The sequence below is a fragment of the Mustela nigripes genome, chromosome 1 (genome assembly GCF_022355385.1).
Source record: "Mustela nigripes isolate SB6536 chromosome 1, MUSNIG.SB6536, whole genome shotgun sequence".
Lineage (NCBI taxonomy): Eukaryota > Metazoa > Chordata > Mammalia > Carnivora > Mustelidae > Mustela > Mustela nigripes.
In genome coordinates, this window is record NC_081557.1 from 237,397,734 (window position 1) to 237,419,043 (window position 21,310).

Here is a 21,310-nt window from a genome sequence, read left to right on the forward strand (position 1 = left end):
CGACATCAGTTCTAGCAGTATTTTGGTGGAGTCTTTGGGTTTTCTATGTAGAGTATCATGTTATCTGTGAATTGTTCCTTGCTGATTTGGATGCCTTTTATTTCCTCCTTTTTTTTTTTTAACTAGTGAGGGAGAGAGTGGGGCAGGGTAGAGGGAGTGAGAGAGAGAGAGAGATTGCTAAGCAGACTCCACACCCAGCGTGGATCCTGATGTGGGGCTCATTATCACAATCCTGAGATCATGACCTGAGCAAGAATCAGGATAGATGCTTAACTGACTGAACCACTCAGATGCCCCAGGATACCTTTTATTTCTTTTTGTCTGATTGCTAATGCTAGGACTTTTAGTACTATGTTTAACAGTGGTAAGAGTGGACATCCCTGTCTTGTTCCTGACCTTAGAGGAAAAGCTCTCCCGTTTTTCCCCATTGAGGATGATATTAGCTGTGGGCCTTTCATACATGACCTTTATGATGTTGAGATATCTTCTCTCTATTCCTACTTTGCTGCAGGTTTTTGTTCTGAGTATTTTCTCATCTTCCTTCTTCAGTTTTTGTTTCATTCCCCCCATTTGTGGGAGATTTCAAACATAGAAGTACAGAGGAAAGTATAACCACTCCGCAGGAATCCATCACCTAGCTTTACAGTTACCAACACATGGTCAACCTTGTTTTATCTATATCTCCTTTACCCTCACTCTACTAAATTACTTTGAAACCAGTCCATTTCGTCTTTAAATATTTCAGTGTATATTTCTGAAAAAACAGGTATTTGTTTTAGTTAATTTACATGGTAGTGGTAGTTGAACTGTTTTAGAAAATTCACTAAGCACTGCCTGTAGTAATCTGTCATTTGGTCTTAACATCCTCTCAGTTGCACCTTGGCTAAAGATCTAGGATGGTTTTAGATAGTTTATATTCAGGCATAGAAAATGAATGACCTTTTGCTCATTATTCCTTTTCTTGACAAAATTGAAAACATTTTTTCTTTTTTCAACTAATCTAGTCAGGAGGAATAAGGAATATGTTTGAGATTCTCATAGTCTTGCAATATATAATATGAAGTCATCTGCATGTTGAGCAAGTGTAGATTTTTTTGCAGAATCCAAGTCCTTTAAATCATTAGTATAACATTTTGAGAAGTAATAGAGAGAATCAATAAATCTTAGTATCTGTGGGGTTTGGGCCTCAGAAAAAGCAAACAGTTGCCGATTATATTCACAGATATGCTAAAGAGAGTTACAGTTAAATCCACAGGAGTGAAATATTGCCTTAAGAGAAATATATATTGGGGTCAGGGAACTTCAGAATTTTGGTATCACTATTCAGTTAAAGGCTTCCATTGGGTTCTTTAAGGTAATAGAGATGCTAATTCAGGATATGATCAAATGTTGTTCCAGTAGGGCAGATTGCATTGGGGAACTAGATGGTTGCACTGCAGTTATAGTTCTGGTTACTTTGGGGAACAGATATAATGTGGCAGGATTAAAATAGAGATAGAGGTGCTAGTATCTGAGAAAAAGGTATACGTACTTTTCTTTGACAGGCTTTATTTAGGAGAATCTGAATTCTTCAACTGTATTTCTAAATTCTTTATAGGAATAAAGCTTAAAGGTGACAGTATTACCTTCCCTTGATGAGTTGGTGAAATTTCTAGGTGGAAATTGAGAGACAGTTATGGTCAGTAATATAGGAAGAAAAGGGAGAGAGAGTTTTTTGAGAGCGTGGGAGTTCAGTATGAAGAGGGTGAAGCAGTGGGATAGGAAGGAGATCAAGGAGAAGGGGAAGAAGGTGGAGGAGACATGCTAGGAAGGAAAGAACAAAGTAGACAAATTAGTGGTGTTCAGATCATCCCAGTTTTGGCCAATGGGCGCACCTCACGTTGGTTCTGAAGTCCCTTTGTCATAACCCTAGTATTGTGGCATCCTTTCTTTTAAGTATAATAAGTTGTTTCAGGTTTATCTTGTACATGTTTTGCCCAGATTGGGCATTGCCCATCTCTGAAAAGAACCCCATTTTTTTTTCCTGTGGTAAATAAAATTGAGAGATTGTACTTGGGCCTTTGGGGTACTTTTTTTTTTTTTTTTTTTTTTTTTTTTTTGAGGGAGAGAGGGAGGGGTGGAGGGACAAAAGGAGAAGAAGAAAAAGAATCCTAAGCAGGCTGTATGTCCAGCGTGGAGCCTGATGCAGGGCTCAATCTCATGACCACAAGATCACGAACTGAGCGGAAATAAAGAGTTGGACGCCTAACGGACTGAGCCACCAAGCTGCCCCAGTGGTACTCATTTTTTAATAGGTTAACATATTTTTAATGTCTTTCCAGTGGACAGTAATAAGAAATACTTCATTTTCCTTAAGAGAGAAGCTATATAGGCTATTCTGGAAAACTTAATGTTTTCTTTGTTTTGTTTTTTAACTTTTCCTTACACTGAAAATCTTATTCCTTAATCCAATAATATAATTATATTTTTGGTTTACTCTTATATGTGTATACATACATATAGAAAGAACATGGTATAGTTTCAAAATAATAATACCAATATTATTACCATCAGGATGACCTAAGTGTTAACTTTCGTTTTTTTCTTTAGTATATATTCCACTAGGGATGTATAATGTTTCTTTGTTTTAAATACACTTGAAATTTCTGTCTGCATAGATAAACCATCAAATAGATATAAAATGAGGTTCATTTGTTTCATTTTTGCTTCTGATATTTAGAAATAATTTATATGATTCCAAAGTCACATCTACCAGAAAGAACCATCAGAGAAATTTGGTTTCCATCCTTATCTTCTCCACCCTGTTTCTCCTTCTCACATTGGTAACCATTAAAAAAATCAGTTTTGGAGTTATTTTTTCCATTAAAAAATATGCTATGAAATAGCTTGTATATGGTATTAATTCCTTCCCCACCTCCTTTCATAAATAAGGTATACTTTTTGTCTTTGGTTTTTTTATTGACATTATGTCCTGAGGACCAATCTGTAGCAGTAAATAGAGACATTTCTTCATTCCTTTTATAATACTCCATTTTGTGGGGTACAACATGGTTTATTCAGTCATTCCCCCATAGGTTGTTTTCAGTCGTCTGCGATTAAAATAATGATACCATGAGGCTGTACATCTATGAAAGGAAATATTTAAACATGGGGTTTGAGAAAATAAAGTAATAGAAATTCGTTTTTCTTGTATTTTTAAACCTTGAGCTAAAAATTGAAGAACTGGTTCTTCTATCAAGATTAAGTAATTAATATTTTTAGATAATATTGAGAAGAGAATCTTGTATCAAAGTACCTTTCTGGGGCGCCTGGGTGGCTCAGTTGGATAAATGTCCAACTCTTGATTTCAGTTCAGGTCATGATCTCTGGCTTGTGAGATCAAGCCCAGCCTCAGGCTCTGCAGTAGACACGGAGCCTGCTTAAGATTCTTTTTCTTCCTCTACTTCTGGCCCTTCCTACCCCCACCCTCTAAAATAAATAAATAAATAAAATATTTTTAAAAGTGCCCCTTTCTCTCATTACATTTCTCCCTGCCTTTTTTTGTTGTGTTAAAAAGCACAACAGAATTTGTCACTTTAAAGGAATTATTAAGTATATTCACATTGTTAAGAAACAAATCTTTAGGAATTTTTTTCCCAGAGCTTTTTCATCACATAAAACTGAAACTCTGTAAACAAATGGTTCCCCTTTTCTCCTACCTGTAGCCCTTGGTAACCCCTGTTCTACTTTCTGTCTCTATGAATTTGACTCATATAAATAGAAGTATACAATATTTGTCTTTTTAACTGAGATTTCATGTAGCTTAATGTCCTCAAGGTTTATCTGTATGCCAGGATTTCCTTCTTTTTAAAATCTGAATAATATTTCACTGTATGCATATACTGCCTTTTGTTTATCCATGGACATTTTGGTTGCTTTCACTTCTTGGCTGTTCTGAATAGTGGCGCTCTGAATAGGAGTATGTAAATATTTCTTTGAGACCTTGCTTCCTTTTTTCTTTTTTTTTTTTTTTTCTTTTTTTTGGATGTATACCTCCAGGTGGGATTGCTAGATCATATGGTAGTTTTTAATTTTTTGAGGAACCCTCCATGTTGCTTTCCACGGCGGTTGCACCATTTTACAGTCCCACCAGCATACAAAAGGTTTTCACTTTCTTTACGTCCTTGCCAACACTTGTTATTTTCTGAGCTTGGTTTTGTTTTGTTTTTGGATAATGGCCATTCTGGTGGGTGTGAGGTGATACCTTATTATAGTTTTAATTTGCATTTTTCCATAAGGCGTTTGATATGAGCATCCTTTAATGTGCTTGTTAGCCATTTGTATATCATCTTTGGAGAAAGGTCTGTTCTAGTCCTTTGCCCATTTTTTATCCAGGTTGCAGATCCAGATTTTTTATAATAATCTGGTACTTTTACTGATAGCCAATAGAAAATATTTAACATAGTCTTAAAGAGAATAATTGTGTTAGTGTAGAACATGACTGATAGAATATGTATGAGCTAAATGTATTTTGTAATTCTTTTCTTATAAAGGGCTGTTTAGAAACCAAAAGATACTAAGAGAATATAGAGACTTCCTGGGAAACACCAAGGTAAGATTTTCTTTCTGATAATGTTACACGTGTATATTTTTGCACAGTGAAATTTTAGTATCAGTCCACTGTGAAATTTTAGCATGTCTGATCATAATTCAAGATTTTCTTAAGCACAGTGTAATTTACTGAATTATGTAATCTGTCTCTGTTTGGTTTTCTTGAAATTAAAAAAAACTGGGACATAATTTCTCTTTAAATTCATAACATGTTATAAACCATAAGTATATAGATACAGGTAAGGGAGAAGACTTTATTTTCTTAGGTTTTTAGTAAAATTTAACTCTTTCGTATACACCTTTAAATTCCTTTGTCCTCTCTCCTACTTCTAACCCTGATTAAATATTCAAACTGCCACTTCTCTGCTTGTACTCAAAAAGTTTAGCCCTTGGACAAGAAAATTACACAGCCATTCTGATTGTTCTTACTTATTATATGAGTATATATAAAATCATGGACACAATATTATTTGACAGTCTTACTGAACTTCCATAATGCATTCAGTCTCTCACTCCGTGAAACAGCTGTTGCGTACTTTTCCTGTCTTCCCAAACTTCCTACAGCCTTCCTCTTCAGCTGATGACCTTGCTTCATCTTTCACTGAAAAAAATAGATGTAATCAGATAAAAATACCTCACTTTTCATCCCCAGATTTACTAACTTATCTACTTGTGTGCCAGAATACTTCCTATTAGGAGGAAGTTAATACTGAGACCAGTATAGAAAGTTTACCTTTATCATCCTACCTCTTATTCTCTTCTGAATCCTCTTCCTTTGGGCTTTCATCCCCACAACTCCACTGAAATGGCTTTTATCAAAGTCACCAGTACCTCCAACATACCAAGTAATCATGTCCAGAGCCAACGTTGCATTTAAACTTGGTTGGGAGATAGCTCCTGTCGAGAAGTGAAGGTCCTATTTGGAGAAAGGACTAGCTGTGCAGATTGTCTCCTTTCTTCTGAGTTACATTTCAGACATTGCTCCCTTTTGGCAAAGTTTTGGTTGGCAGTGATGACGACTCTAGTCATATTTTATTTGTTCTTTTCTTTTCTATTCATTGTATTCAGAACTCCTTAATTTCTATTTCCTCTCTGAGTTTTGTGTTTCCGGCATCCCATTGGTGGAATCTTTGCCCCAGAAGCCAGCCTCTTCACTGCTGCTGTGGAATAACATAGGTTTGTGAGACCTGCCTCCTCGGAGAATCTGTTCCTAGGTGTTCTGTTTCCCATGAAGGGGTTCATGGTCACTAGATTTTTGAGAGTAGCTACTGACTTCTGAACTCAGTGTCACTAGAGGCCTTTTGAGGATTCATACTTGTCAACCTTGAAAAGTTCCAGGGTTTGAATGGAATTTTTTTAAAGATTTTATCTATTTATTAGAGAGAGTGAGCAAGAGAGAGAGAGAGAGCACAATTAAGGGCAAAGGGAGAGGGAGACGCAGACCCCCTTGCTGAGCAGGGAGCCAGATGTGGGACTTGATCCCAGGACCCTGAGATCATGACCTGAGCCAAAGACTGACGCTTAACTGACTGAGCTACCCAGGTGCCCCCTAGAATTTGTTTCTATTATACTCTTTTTTTTTTGTAGTAATAGGATAACCCTCTACTTTTCCCATATTTTTGGACAAAACCTTCACTCTCCTACTGAAGATGGTTACTTTCATTCTCCAGAAATATATGGGGCTATTCCTGTTAAATACTTAATATTTTTAAATTAAATATGAAATTCTTCTACTCCCCCCACCTTTTGATCCACTTGATTTTCTGTGATATTTTGCTTTGTATTAGAGGAACTCTAATAGTGATATATATGAACTCACTAGTTCTGGGTCTGCCAATATTCTCTTATTAGAACAGTATCTAACTGTCTGATATCTAATTTCTCAATGTCCTTTTAATACATTTCTCCTTTAATACACTTCTCCTTTCTTGTGCCTTTCCTTAGAATTCTAATTCTGTGAAATTATTTGTGATAGTCCTTTAGAGCATTAGAAGTACCTTTATCTCCACTTGCAGTTATAATTTTGAAGTGTCAGTAGTGCTTTGAGTATTTTATGCTGATTTGCTGGTAGTCGTTTTTGAAATATTGCCACATTTTCTGTTTCTGTTCCAATATTTTAAAAAATTATTATCAAAATTTCAAATATATACAAAAGTAGAAAAAATATTTGATGAACCCATCTTCCAGTTTCAGTAATTTCCAGCGTGTTGGCCATTCTGCTCTCTAAGGGTCAGTTCTCCAATTGCTTTTATTGTGGAGTTTATGGGTGGCTTTAATAGGATGCTTCCCAAGGGTGTTGTGAATCCTGGCTCCTTGTAGATCTCTTGCTTTTCCTTAGACTTTGTCACTATTTCTGATCTAACAACCAACGTGTTTTCACCTTTTCTGTAATATTTTTTTATCAGCTATTTGAGCTCCGTAAATCTTTTTTTCCTTAAAACATTTTATTCTACTTTTTAAGATCTCATTTTCCTTCCTTGTCTGTCTTGTTTATCCCAAAAGTTCTTGCACCTTTCTTCTAAAGACATATTTCTCATCTTCCACTTTAAACAGCATCTTTTCATTTATCTCTCTGCATTTTTTTTTTTTTTTTACTGTTTCTAAAATAATTTTTTGGAGTTTTGTTTTTCTTTATTCAGCCAAAGGACACAGCACATTCTCATTATAATAAAACAAATGTACTCTAGTTTTTATTTATTAATAAACAATAGAACTCAAAAATCTACAGCCATGGTCAGCGTTTATGGTTTGCAAATCTAAGTTCAAGTAAAATCATATGGATAAGGTTTCTTCCTGCCTAATTCCTGGTCTTAGCTCTGGAGGCAGTTCAAAAGAGAATTTGGGGGCATCTAATTGCACATTGTCAAGAGCTGGCCTTAACACTTAAAATCTAGAAGCTCTCTCTTGTGTTCTGTTGTCCACAGGGAACGTAGGAGGTGTTTTTTAAAATCCTGGTCTGCAGACCTGACTTCAAAACACTATAAAAGTGAGAAGAAATTTAAATAGGCATTTTTCTCTCCTAATTCCTGATATGAAATCTCACCTCAGCTTTCTTGGCAATAACCAGCCAATTCTATAGAAATTCTATAGAATCCAAGTGTATGCTGCAGCAGCCTGACTTAGAGGACCTGCAGTTTCAGTGCGGGCTATTTGTCCCTCTTCAGGGCCATTGTGGTCTGTGTGCAAGGGAACAAAACTGCCATAAGCTATGGTGACTTACCAAGAAGTAAGTAACTCTTACATGGCATGACCCCAGTAACAACCTGAAATCTGACTCCTTATTTGTTTTCCTCATCTGTTTTTCAGAGTTCCAATCCATTATATTAGATCTTAAAGACTGTTCTGATCTATTTATTTATTTTTAAAGATTTGTTTATTTATTTATTTATTTATTTGATAGGCAGAGATCACAAGTAGGCAGAGAGAGAGAGGGATAAGCAGGCTCCCCGCTGAGCAGAGAGCCTGATGCGGGGCTCCATCCCAGGACCCTGGGATCATGACCTGAGCTGAAGGCAGAGGCTAAACCCACTGAGCTACCCAGGCACCTCAAGACTCCTCTGATTTAGACTTAACCAGTAAATTGTTGACACCTCTACCTGTCTTGTCCAAATACAGAGCCGTGAAAGAACAGAAGAGAATGTCTACCAACTCCCAAAATAAAGGAGGGAGCTCATAAATATGCCCAGCACTCTCTTCTAAATTTACCTTACTAAACTTACTTAGTCAACCCCCAGACAACCACTGGGGAGGAGGGGATGCCACCAGTATCGGGAGGGGGAAATCTCTTCTCATGGAAATCCAAGAGGGAAGGAATAGTCAAGTGCCCGTCACCAGCAGAAGTATTCTTTTTCCTTGGAACACCTTGTTCTCTAGGAGCCTAAGGTAGTCTTTCTCCTGGTTCTCCTTGGACTTCATTAATACCTTCACTTCCTTCATCTCTTCTGCAAAAAAACTCCTCTGCTTATTTACTCAGTCTCCAAATATTAGAGATTCATTATAGACTCTTTTATGTTTAAATCCCATTAGCAGATCCAACTGGCATTTTCTCCAAGATAGATACCTATGTAACTTCTGCTCACCATGCCTCTTATTGAAACCTTAGTCTCAATCATCACCGTCCTTCACCTGGACTACCCTCCTAATTGTTTTCTCCATCTCTGCTTTGTCCCCATAATTTGTTCCTGCTGAGCAAGGGGCCTGATGTGGGACTCGATCATGACCTGAGCCAAAAGCAGATGTTTAACTGACTGAACTGCCCAGGCGTCCCTCTTCTCTCCATTTTAAGCTATGTCTTTGTAAAACCCAAATTAGACTATACCAAATATCTGCTTAAAATCATGGTGCCTTCTTTTTGCCAGTAGAACAAGAGTTATACTCCTTACCATAGTTTCCAAAATCCTGTGGAATATGGTCCCTGCCCCCTTCTCTGTCCTCAACCCCTACTATTTTCCTTGCTTTCTATGCTCTTAGTCACATCAAGCTTATTTTGTCCTTTCCACACACCAAGCTTATTTCTTTCCACGTCTTTAAATGTCCTGTGTGTATACTCCACCTGAAACCATTCTTCAGATTTTTTTCATGGTTGCTGCCTTCTCATCTTTGAACGTCTTTCATACTCTAGCTAAAATAACCCTTTCCACATACACCCTCCCCCCATACATGATCTTCTCCATTATGTTTTATTTTCTTCATTATGTTTATTATTTATGTTTATTATTTGTATTATTATTTGTATTATTATGTTTATTATGTTTATTATTATCTGATGTTATGTGTTTGTTTATGGATTTATTCTCTATCTTCCTGGACTCAATTGTGAGATCAGTGAAGGCAGGACTCTTGTTTACTGTCAGGTCCCAACATCTAGAATTGTGCCAGGCATGTAGTAGTTGCACAATAAATATTTCTTGAATAAATGACATAAGGCAGACTATATGAAGTGCTTTAATAGAAATGTAAAGTTCAATAATAAATGTGCAGCCAAGTGAGTATTCTCTGTGACTGACCAAGAATGGCTTTAAATAGAAAAGTACCAGTTGGCCTAACATGCAATGGGATGAGTAAAAGCTAGACCAATTGTGGTAGAAGATGATGCTAGCATTCCAGGGAGAGGACAAAGCAGGAGAAAAAACAAAGTATACATTGAAGAAACAGCGAAACTACCTTTAACTCAAGATAAATAGCTTTCTTTACTTGGCTTGTTTCTTTTGTTTTGGTTTGTTTTGGAATTCAACATTATCACTTGAGGTCTTTGGTATTTAGAGAGTAATAAGGAGTTAAATTGGAGAAGCAAACTTGGCTTTGACTGTTCCTTAAAAGTTGAGTTGCTCAAGAAGTGGAAAAATTTTAGAGTGTATCGATTTTAGTTCAATACATTTTTATCATTTTATCCCTAGTGTCTGTGAAACCACCGCAGATCTTTCCTGGCAACAGGCAGGAAATTACTTACAAAGAGACAGTTAAGTTTTTGGAAAGAGATTCACATATGCTCTCAATTTCTGTCTTCTCACTTTTTAACATGCAGATTCTAGAGAAAAGGAAGCAAATAACTAAATCTAGATGTTTAGAGGGTTTGATAGAGGACATATTTTCTGGTGTGTCAGATCACTTATAAGCATCAAACTGTTCTCTGGAAATTTTAGAGATTTTTTGTGTGTTTTTGTCTGTCTGTTTTTTATAGCCACGGTCCAGGACGACATCAGTTTTTTTTAAAGGGCCAGGAAAAGTGGTGATGGTTGCCATTTGCATGTAAGTACCACTTAAAATAAAAATATATTATTTTTAATGTGTGTATCTGTGAATGTAAAAATTTATTACTTGGTGTTTAGGTGAAGAGTTAGATGTTTATGTTATTATAGAAGGAAGTTGAATGAACCTTTTTAAATTCTTGTCAGTAAAGTGTTGAAGGAAGAGTCCACATAGATATCCGTGCTTGTGCTGGGTCTGTTTTTGGAGTGGTTAGGATCTAAGAATAGTTGCTCTCTGAAAATTCTTTTATTTTCATTGGAGTTGATAGAAGTTTTTTAGAAAGGTGAATTGGCTGAGATCAGTTTTTGAGTAAACAAGCCTGGGTCATATCCACTGAACAATATTTACATTGTTGTTTTGCCCCACTTATCTTGGAAGAACATAACTGATATTTGTGCCTCTTCTTTTTCCTTCTGTCTTCTTGATTCCTATTGTTCTCTTTTTTCTCTTTTGCTGATTAATCTATTTTAGGATATTTAAAAGTATTAATTCCATAATTCATTAGTTTGTTTATTTCTAAAATATATACATATGACATGTCACGAATTGTGGTAGGGTCTTGAAATACAAAAATAGAATTCATAATTCTCATCTTTAAGGATTAGAGCAACACTAGACTTGAGGACATCATGTACAGTAATGCAGAGAAGAGACAATGATGCACTAAACTGAGATAATGAAGGTAGGGATGGAAAGGCATGTTTAGGTCCAAGAAATATTTAGGAGACATGGTCAAGGATGGTGCCCAGGCTTCTGGTTTGGACAGTTGGATAGCTACGGCATCATCACTGAGAGAAGGAGCACTTGAAGGAGGGGCAGGGTGGCAGAAAAGGAAATGATGAGCTTAGTTTTGAGTTTAATGATCTGCCTGTAGGGCACCCAAGTGGAGTTGGTCAACAGCATTAGTTCTTCCCATCAGTAACGTGAGGTTAGCAATTAAAACTTTCTTCATTGGAAGAGTGTATGTAATATATGTAAACTGCTTAGTGTAATACCCAGTACGTAATAGGTACTTAATAATTTTTGATATAGGTTGGTCTGAAGCTCACAAGGAAAGCTGGATTAGGGACTTAGAGTTGAGAGTTATTGATATAGAGATGATAATTAAAGCCATAGGAGTAATTAAAGATCACCTGGAGAATGTGTATGAAGTGTGTGGAAGAAAAATCCCTTAGGAGGAAACCTTGAAGAATGTGAACATCTGTGAAATGGGTAGAGGAAAGAGCCTGCAGAGGAGACTGAAGAAGAGGAACAAGCAAGCAAGAAAGGAAAGCAAATCTGGAATGAAAGAAGATCAGGGATATCATGGATGCCAAGGAAGACAGTCTTCGAAGAAAATAGTGGCATATGCTTCTGGGGGATTCAGGAAAATACTAAAGTATTTTCAGGAATTTAGTGGCAAGAAACAGTTGTGCTATTAATAATAATCGAGGTATCTGAAACATAAGCCATTGTTAAATGGACCCAAGACTTAACGCAAAATGTGGAAAATGAAGACAGCAAGAGGAGATACAATCCTTTCAAGAAATTATTTGAAGTAGAAAAGAGGAGAAAGGGTAGCTGGAAGGGGATGTATAGTTTCCTTATTTATACAATGAGGATATTAGTATTTATATAATAATAGTGTTACAGTAAAACATGGTAAGTGGCTAAGTGTAGTGCCCAAGATGAGTGGTGCCAGTCGTTACTGTTGGAATCTGAACAGCTAGCTGTTTATTTTTAGCATCTATTATCTTCTAGTGTGACTCTAAGACTGCTTGGTCTTGATTTGTTTTCACCTCTGGCATATGGCACCTTCACATCTGGCCTGTTTAAGTAACTAGACTTTCACCAAAGTCTTGGTTTTGTCATTAGTATGCTGGACAATATCAAGTATAGATCTCTTTCACCTACATAAGACACTTAATTTCCTTCCTAACTTTACTTCATCCAAATATAAAACATTCTCTTCTCATCAGTTCTCAAAATACACTTAAGTAATTTGTTTACACATATCATGTTTCTTCATTGGAATATTTAATGATATCATAATCTGTATTTTTCAAATTTATTCCCTTGTTACCTGAAGTATAATAAATTCTTAAAAGGTTAGAGATTCTTTTTAATTTACTTGGAGCAGAATCTAGTATAGAGGTTTACGTACTCAAATAAGCTTTTGGTAGAAATTTTTATCAAAATCTATGCTAAATTGTTTTATCTTTCTCTCCTAGCAATGGATTAAACTGCTTCTTTAAATTTCTTGCCTGGATTTATACGGGTTCAGCAAGTATGTTCTCTGAAGCTATACACTCTTTATCTGATACTTGTAATCAGGTAAGGTGTAAAAGATTTTTTCTTGTTAATTTTAAAGTAAATTTTTTTTTAAGGCTTTAATCTGAAAGTTGACCTATTTAAAAACAGAATGATTCCTGGGGCACCTGGGTGGCTCAGTGGGTTAAGCCGCTGCCTTCGGCTCAGGTCATGATCTCAGGGTCCTGGGATCGAGTCCCGCATCGGGCTCTCTGCTCAGCGGGGAGCCTGCTTCTCTCTCTCTCTCTCTCTGCCAGCCTCTCTACCTACCTGTGATCTCTCTCTGTCAAATGAATAAATAAAATCTTTAAAAAAAAAAAACAAAAAACAGAATGATTCCTATAGTTGGCTTGAGGAATAAAGTGAAAGTTGTTTTTACTTTTGATGGTGAAGTACATAGAAATTGATCATAGTATTTTATTATTATTTTTTAAATCAAGGATCTTCTTTATTACTTTTGTTTTTAAGAGAGAAAATGAGGTGAGTGGGTAAGGAGTGGGGCAGAGGGAGAGAGAGAAACTCAAGCAGGCTCCGCACCCAGTATGGAGCCCAGTGCAGGGCTAGATCTCATAACCCTGAGATCATTACCTGAGCGGAAATCAAGAGTCAGATGCTTAACTGACTAAACCACCCAGGTGCCCCTGATCAGATTTTAAAGCAGGTTGTTATGCTTTAAGAACTTACAACAATGGAATATGAAGTATAAGATTATTAGTACTAAGTGTTGGGCAAAGGTTTTTATAGAAGAGATTCTTATCATTAGGTAGAAATTTGGTCTCTGAATATGACTTCTTATGACTATAAGGACCAATTAAGTTTTTTGAATAAAGCTATAAAATAATTGGGGCACCTGGGTGGCTCAGTGGGTTAAGTATCTGACTCTTGATTTTGGCTAAGGTTGTGATCTCAGGGTCTTGGGATCGAGCCTCACACTGGGCTCCATGCTCAATGTCGGGTCTGGTTGTCCCTCTCTCTTTGCTCCTCCTCTGCACTCATGTTCTCATGTGCACGCATGCTCGCTCTCTCTCAAAAAAGAAAGTCTTGAAAAAAATAAAGCTATAAAATAATCACAAGTGATTAGTGAATTAAAGTGATTTCACATTAGACTCTTTTTTTTCTTTAGATTTTATTTATTAGAGACAGAGAGAGAATGAGCAGCAGGAGGGCCAGAGGGAGGAGGGGCAGAACCTCAAACAGACCCTCTGCTGAGCGTGGAGCCTGATGCTCACAATCTTGAGCATCTCACAATCTTGATCACAGTCTCCATCTCAGAAGGCTTGATCTCAAAATCTTGAGGTCATGACCTGAGCTGAAATTAAGAGTTGGATGCTTAACTGACTGAGCCACCCAGGGGCCCATAAACTGGGATTTTTAATTCCTTTCCTTGAATGTGCAAATGAGGAAAGATTTTTATAAAATTAAGAATAAAAACAAAACCCAAAGTTAGCAGAAGGAAGGGAATAATAAAGATGAGAGCAGAAATAAATGGTATAGAAACTAGAAAAACAATAGTTCAGTGAAACCAGGAGTTGGTCCTTTTTTTTTTTTTTTTTAATGAGAGCGTGGTTGCCATGCATAAGTAGTGGGGGAGAGAGAATTTTAAGCAGACTTCACTGTTACCATGGAGCTCCACATGGGACTTGATCTTACAACCCTGATATCATGACCCGAGTCAAAAATCAAGAGTCAGATCTTCACCAACTGATGCTTCACCAACCCAGCTACCCTGAGGAACTGATTCTTTGAAAAAAAAAATCAGCAAAATTGATAAGCTTCTAGCTAGATTGATCAAGAACAAAAGGACTCAAAAATCACAAATGAGAGAGAAATAACCAGTATCACAGAAATTCAAAAGACTGTCAGAATATTATGAAAAATTTTATGCCAACAAATTGGATAGCCTAGAAGAAATGGATAAATTAACCTACCAAAACTAAAGCAGGAAGAAATGGAAAATTTGAACAAACTGATGTTGAATCAGTAATCAAAAACTCCAGGGTTGCTTGGGTGTTTCAGATGATTAAGCATCTGCCTTTGGCTCAGGTCATGATCTCCAGGTCCTGGGATTAAGCCCCTCATCTGGCTCCCTGCTTGGGGGTGGTGGTCTGCTTCTCCCTCTGCCTCTCTGCCCTGCTCGTGCGCACGCTTGCTCTCTCTCTCTCTCTCTCAAATGAATAAATAAGATCTTGGGGGGAGAAAAAAAACTCTCAACAAACAAAAGTGCAGGGCCAGATGGCTTCACAGGTGAATTCTACCAGATATTTAAAGAAGAGTTAATAGCTATTCTTCTGACACTATCCCAAAAAATAGAAGAAGGAAAACTTCCAAATCTATTCTCTGAGGCCAGCATTACCCTGATACCACGATCAAATAAAGATACCACCAAAAAAGAGAACTACAGTCCAAACCTCTAATGACATAGATGCAAAAATCCTCAACAAAATACTAGCAAACCAAATCCAACCATACGTTAAAATAATCATTCACCACAGTCAAGTGGAATTTATTCCTGGATTTCCAGGGTGGTTCAGTATTCCCAAATCAATCAGTGTGATACATCACACCAGTAAGAGAAAGGATAAAAACCATATGATCCTTTCAATAGATGGGGGGAAAGCACGTAGTAAAGTAAAACATCCATTCATAATAAAAACCCTGAATAAAGTAGGTTTAGAGGGAACGTACATCAACAAATAAAGTACTTACATGAAAAACTCACAGGGAACATCATAATCAATGGGGAAATACTGAGCTTTTCCCCTAGGTCAGACACAAGCCAAGGATGACCACTCTCACCACTTTTATTCAACATAGTACTGGAAGTCCTAGCCACAACAATCAAACAACAGAAAGAAATAAAGGGCATCCAAATAGATAAGGAAGAAGCAAAACTTTCACTGTTTGCAGATGACATGATATATATAGAAAATCCTAAAGACTCCACCAAGAAACTACTAGAACTGATAAGTGAATTAAATCAAATCTCAAGATACAAAATCACCATACAGAAATCTGTTGCAGTTCTATATACTAATAACAAAGCAGCAGAAAGAGAAATTAAGAAAACCATCACATTTACATTTGTACCAAAAATAATAAAGTCTGTAGGAATAAACTTAGCCAAAGAGGTGAAAGACCCATACTCTGAAAACTGTAAAATACCGATGAAAGAAATTTAAGATGTAAAGAAATGGAAAGATATTCTATGCTCATGATCGGAAGAGCAAGTATTGTTAAAATGTCTGTATTACCCAAAGCAATCTACAGATTTAAATGCAGTCCCTATCAAAATACCAACATTTTTCACCAAATTAAAACAAAACCTAAAATTTTTGTGGAACAACAGAACACCCCAAATAGCCAAAACAATCTTGAAAAAGAAAACCTAAGCTGGTGGTATCACAATTCCAGGCTTTAAGTTATATTACAAAGCCATATTAATCAAAACAGTATGGAGCTGGCACAAAAATAGACACATAGATCAATGGAACAGATTAGAAAACCCAGAAATAAACCCACAATTATACAGTCAATTAATCTTCAACAAAGCAGGAAAGAATATCTAGTGGGAAAAAGTATCTTCCATAAATGGTGTTGGCAAAACTGGACAGCTACATGCAAAAGAATGAAACTAAACAACTTTCTTACACTGTACACAAAAATAAATGCAAAATGCATTAAAGACCTAAATATGATACCTGAAACCATAAAAATCCAGAAGAGAACAGAGGCAGTAATTTCTCTGACAAAGAATTGAGACTACATCAAAATAAAAAGCTTTTGCACAGTGAAGGAAGCAGTCTACAAGACTGAAAGGCAGTCTGTTGAGTGGGAGAAGATATTTGTAAATGACATTTCTGGTAAAAGGTTAGTCTCCAAAATATATAAAGAACTGATACAACTCTACACTCCCCAAAACAAAGAATCCAATTAAAAAATGGGCAGGAGACATAAACAGATATTTCTCCAAAGAAGATATGTAGATGGCCAGCAGACACATGAGAAGATGCTAAGCATCACTCCTTATCAGGGGAATGCAGATCAAAACTGCAGTGAGATACTACCTCACACCTGTCAGAATGGTTAACATCAAAAACACAAACACCATTGTGGACAAGGATGTGAAGAAAAAGGAATGCTTGTGTACTGGAGTGCAAACTGGTGTAGTCACTATGGAAGACAGCATGGCATTTCCTCAAAAAGTTAAAAATGGAATTACCTTATAATCCAGTAGTCGCACTGCTGTGTGTTATCCAAAAAATACAAGAACACGGGCATCTGGGTACCTCATTCCATTCGGTGTCTGCCTTCGTCTTAGGTCATGATCTCAGGACGCTGGGATCAAGCCTTGCATTGGGCTGCCTACTTGGCAGGGAGCTGCCTTCTCTCTCTCCTGATCCCTCTTCTTGTGCTCTCTCTGTGTTGAATAAAAAAAAATAAAATCTTCAAAAAAAAATACAAGACCACGAATTCAAAGGGATACATGCACCCCTCTGTTTACAGCAGCAGCATTTACAATAGCCAAGATACAGGAGCAGCCCAAGTGTCCATCAGTAGATGAATGATTAAGAAGTTGTGGGGGATATAAACATATATATTTGGGATATTATTTGCCATAAAAAGATTGCAGTCTTGCCATTTCCAACAACATGATTGTAGCTAGAGAGTATAAAATCAGTCAGAGAGAGACAAATACCATATGATTTCATTCATGTGTAGATTTTAAAAAACAAATGAGCAAAGGGGGGAAAGAGACACAAACTCAGAAACAGACTCTTAACTAATAGTTGAATAGTTGGATATGTAGTTGGCTGTATATGTAGTTGGATATATACCAGAAGGGAGGTGGGTGGGGGATGGGTGTAAGAGGTGATGGGGATTAAGGAGGGCACTTACGATGAACACTGGGTCATGTATGGAAGTGTTGACTCACTATATTGTATCCCTGAAATTAATGTAACCCTGTCTAATAACTCTACTAGAAGTAAAATAAAAACAATTTTATAAATTCAGCAAATGGTTGTCTCTGATGTTGGGAGAGACTGACTGAAAAGAGGTACAGGGGAATTTTCCGAGGTGATTGAAAAGTTCTGTGTCTTGATGGGAAAATATGTTACAAGGGTATTGATTTGCCAAACCTTTAAGAGCTGTATATTTAGGATTCTTGCATTTCATTGTGTGTGCATTTTACCACAAATTTAGAATTTCCATATGTGGAAATGTGATTACTGAGTGTATATTTTAAAATGTTAAGGAATTAGTATTAATATTTAAAAGTATGATAATAGTATTGTGTCTGAATTTCCTAAAATGCCTTCGAGTTTTAGTCATTCAGGTAGAATATTTAAAGATGAAATGGCATGAAGCTTCCAATTTACTTAAATATTCATGGGGGGTGTGGGTATGGATCAGAGAAAACAGATATGTTACATATTTACAATTATTAAAGCTAAGCAATGGATGAGTTGAATTTATTGAAATGTTCTGTTGGGTTTTTAAAAAATGTTTTACCCATCTCTCTGTATGTTGATAGTTTCCATAATATAAAGTGCAAAAAAATGTGATGTAGATTGTAATAATCTTTTTTTAAGCACACACACACACCCCTCCCTGAAATCTGGCACAAATATATTCACAAAAGCAACATTAAAAAACTGTTTACAAGTATGTATGAAGATAGTCTGAAATATCCATCAGACTCTTAAATGATTCCCTCTCCTGTTCTATTTGATTTCTTTACAATGAGAATGCTAGTGTTCTAACTAGAAAAACAAATTAATTTTTGTAATAGATCGAGCAGCAACAGAGGTAAGTAAGTGCTAAAGTCATGTGGTGTTGGTGCTTTGAGAATCCTTGGTAAATAGTTTGTCTTGATTAAAGTGATCAGAATGGCTTTGATGAAAAAGATTTCAACGGGGCCTTACTGAGTAGATGGAAATTGTATTTCTTATGGTCTTTTGAAAACTATCTTAGGGGCCTTTGGATGGATCAGTTGGTTAAGCATCTGACTCTTGATTTTGTCATAGGTCATGGTCTCAGGGTTGTGAGATCGAGCCCCACATTGGGTTCTTCACTGGGCTTGGAGCTTATTAACAAAACAAAATAAAACTATTTTAGAAGTATAGTAATATTTTTAAAAATTAATTCTAAAGAACTCCTACAACCCCATAGTAAAAGTCCTATCTGATTAAAAAATGGGCAGAAGATATGAATAGATATTTTTCCAACTAAGACATAGAAGTGGCCAAAAAAGTACATGAAAAAGTGCTCAGCATCAGGGGGCACCTGGGTGGCTCAGTGGGTTTAAAAGTGCTCAGCATCACTAATCATCAAGGAAATGCAAATCAGAACCACAATGAGCTATCACCGTACACCAGTTAGAAGGACTTAACAAAAAGATAAGAAATAACAAGGGTTGGCAAGCATGTAGAGAGAAGGAAACCCTTGTATGCTATTGATGGGAATGTAAATTGGTACAGATGCTATGAAAAATAGTATGGCAGTTCATAAAAAAAAAATATTGAACTACCAAATGATCCAGCAGTTCCACTTCTGGAATTCTCATCTAAAAGGAAACAAAACACTATGAAAAGATATCTGCACCCTCATGCTCAATGCAGAATTATTTACAACAGCCAAGACTTGGAAACAACCTAAATGTCGATTTTGATAGATGAATGGATTAAAAAAATGTATGTATGTGTACACACACATGCATGGATATTATTCAGCCATAAGAATAAAAAAAAGTCCATCCTGCCATGGATGGACTGTGAGGGCATTATGCTAAGTGAAATAAAGTCAGACAGAGATAGATACTGAATGATCTCATTTATATGTGGAATAAAATCAAAATACCCCCAACTGACAGAAACAGGTTGGTGGTTGCCAGAGACAGGGAGTAAGTAGGGGTGGGTGAGATGGGTGAATGTGGTCAAAAGGTACAAACTTTCAGTTACTAAAAAATTAATTTGTTTGAATATTTTTATAACTATAGTGTTTTTTTTCTTTACCTCTGAGAGACTAAACGACCTCAAGTTTTAGATTTGGACTGTGCCTCTAGTGATACCTAGGTTGGCAACTTCTGTGGCAGCTCATTTTTTAAAACTTTATTGCTAAATAATATGTAATACATCACTAATATTAATTGATAGGAACTTATTGAACACCTGAGTTTATAATGTAATATTTAGGAGAAATTAGACTTTGCTTTGTCTTCTGTAAGGAGGTCAAAACAACTAGAAAGATAGTCCAAGGTAACATTTAAGCAGTTGCATGATAGTATGATACTTAAGGAAAAATCAAAAAAGGAAAGGATAATCATGGAGGGGGAAGCATTTATAATACTTCTTAGCCAGTAGATATTAATACTCATTATGCTGCAAACCAAACAGATGTAGGTTATATTTATATAACTGATACGTATATATCTTTATATATATTAGTATGTATATTTATTTATGTATACACACACACATTGTAATTGTGCAGAAAAAGTTCTGAAATCTATCTCCTGCTACTCCTACCCCTGTGGGGAGTGAGGCGGACAGGATTAGGGATGTTCTGTGACATCTTATTTTTATAGGAAAAACTAACAAGTTTGGTCCACATTTCAGTTAATGAACAACTTGTTATCCTACACTTCATTGCATGGCCAACCTGAATATTAAGGACTTCAGAAATAATGAATACCCATTGGCTATTTTGTAAGCATTATAAACACATGCATATATATACACAGTGTGAATTAATGAATATTTCAATTTCATTTACAAGTTTAAAAGAATTCTGTGTTAATTTGCTCTCATTTCTTGGTTTGATTCACTGAAAAGCCATCATCTTGTAGGTAGTTTGTTTTTTTTTTAAAGATTTTATTTATTTATTTGACAGAGAGAGATCACAAGTAGGCAGAGAGTTAGGCAGAAAAGGGGAAGCAGGCTCCCTGCTGAGCAGAGAGCCAGATGCAGGGCTCGATCCCAGGACACTGAGATCATGACCTGAGCCGAAGGCAGTGGCTTAATCCACTGAGCCACCCAGGTGCCCCTCTTTTAGGTAGTTTTAACCTTCTTTTTCTTTGGAATCCAGTAGAAAAAAACTTGTAATACTCTGTAATTAGGGTAGGATTTCCGATATCAAAACTTAAAAGTCCAGTCATGTATTTGTTTTAGCCATTTCAAGATGGTGTAATCTCTATTTTTACTAGAGAGAATGTTTCTGTTAAGGTGTTTGTTTGTTTGTTTGTTTTTCCCAAGATTTTTATTTATTTGACAGATCATGAGAGCAGGAACACAAGCAGGGGGAGTAGGAGAGGGAAAGCAGGCTTCCTGCAGAGCAGGAGCCCGATGTGGGGCTCGGTCCCAGGACTCTGGGATCATGACCTGAGCAGAAGGGCAGAAGCTTAACAACCGAGCCACCCAGGTGCCTCTCTATCAAGGTTTTTGTAACCTACAGGGAAACCTCATCTATGAAGAATTTGGTTATCTTGAAGCTTTACCTGTCTGATTATTTGATACCGTGCTGACAAAATGGAAAAGCCCCAGATTAGGCAAATAATATCATGTAGGATATTCACTCAGAGGCCTTCTGTTTTAAATAAATAATTCTAATAAGATAATCTTTTTATCTAAATTCACATCAAATTAGAATAGAAAGGAGTGGGCGCCTGGGTGGCTCAGTGGGTTAA

General features: G+C 36.5%; 1 protein-coding gene across 2 annotated transcripts in view; it reads left to right on the forward strand.

The window, feature by feature from the left end:
* Nucleotides 1–21,310, forward strand: part of SLC30A9 (solute carrier family 30 member 9) — an 88,340-nt gene that overhangs the window by 38,006 nt on the left and 29,024 nt on the right. For both annotated transcript variants that reach the window (XM_059383256.1, XM_059383266.1), the window contains exons 7-9: nucleotides 4,533–4,591; nucleotides 10,271–10,338; nucleotides 12,549–12,651. In XM_059383256.1, the coding sequence (XP_059239239.1) occupies nucleotides 4,533–4,591; nucleotides 10,271–10,338; nucleotides 12,549–12,651 (230 nt within the window). The remainder of the gene's footprint in view (nucleotides 1–4,532; nucleotides 4,592–10,270; nucleotides 10,339–12,548; nucleotides 12,652–21,310) is intronic.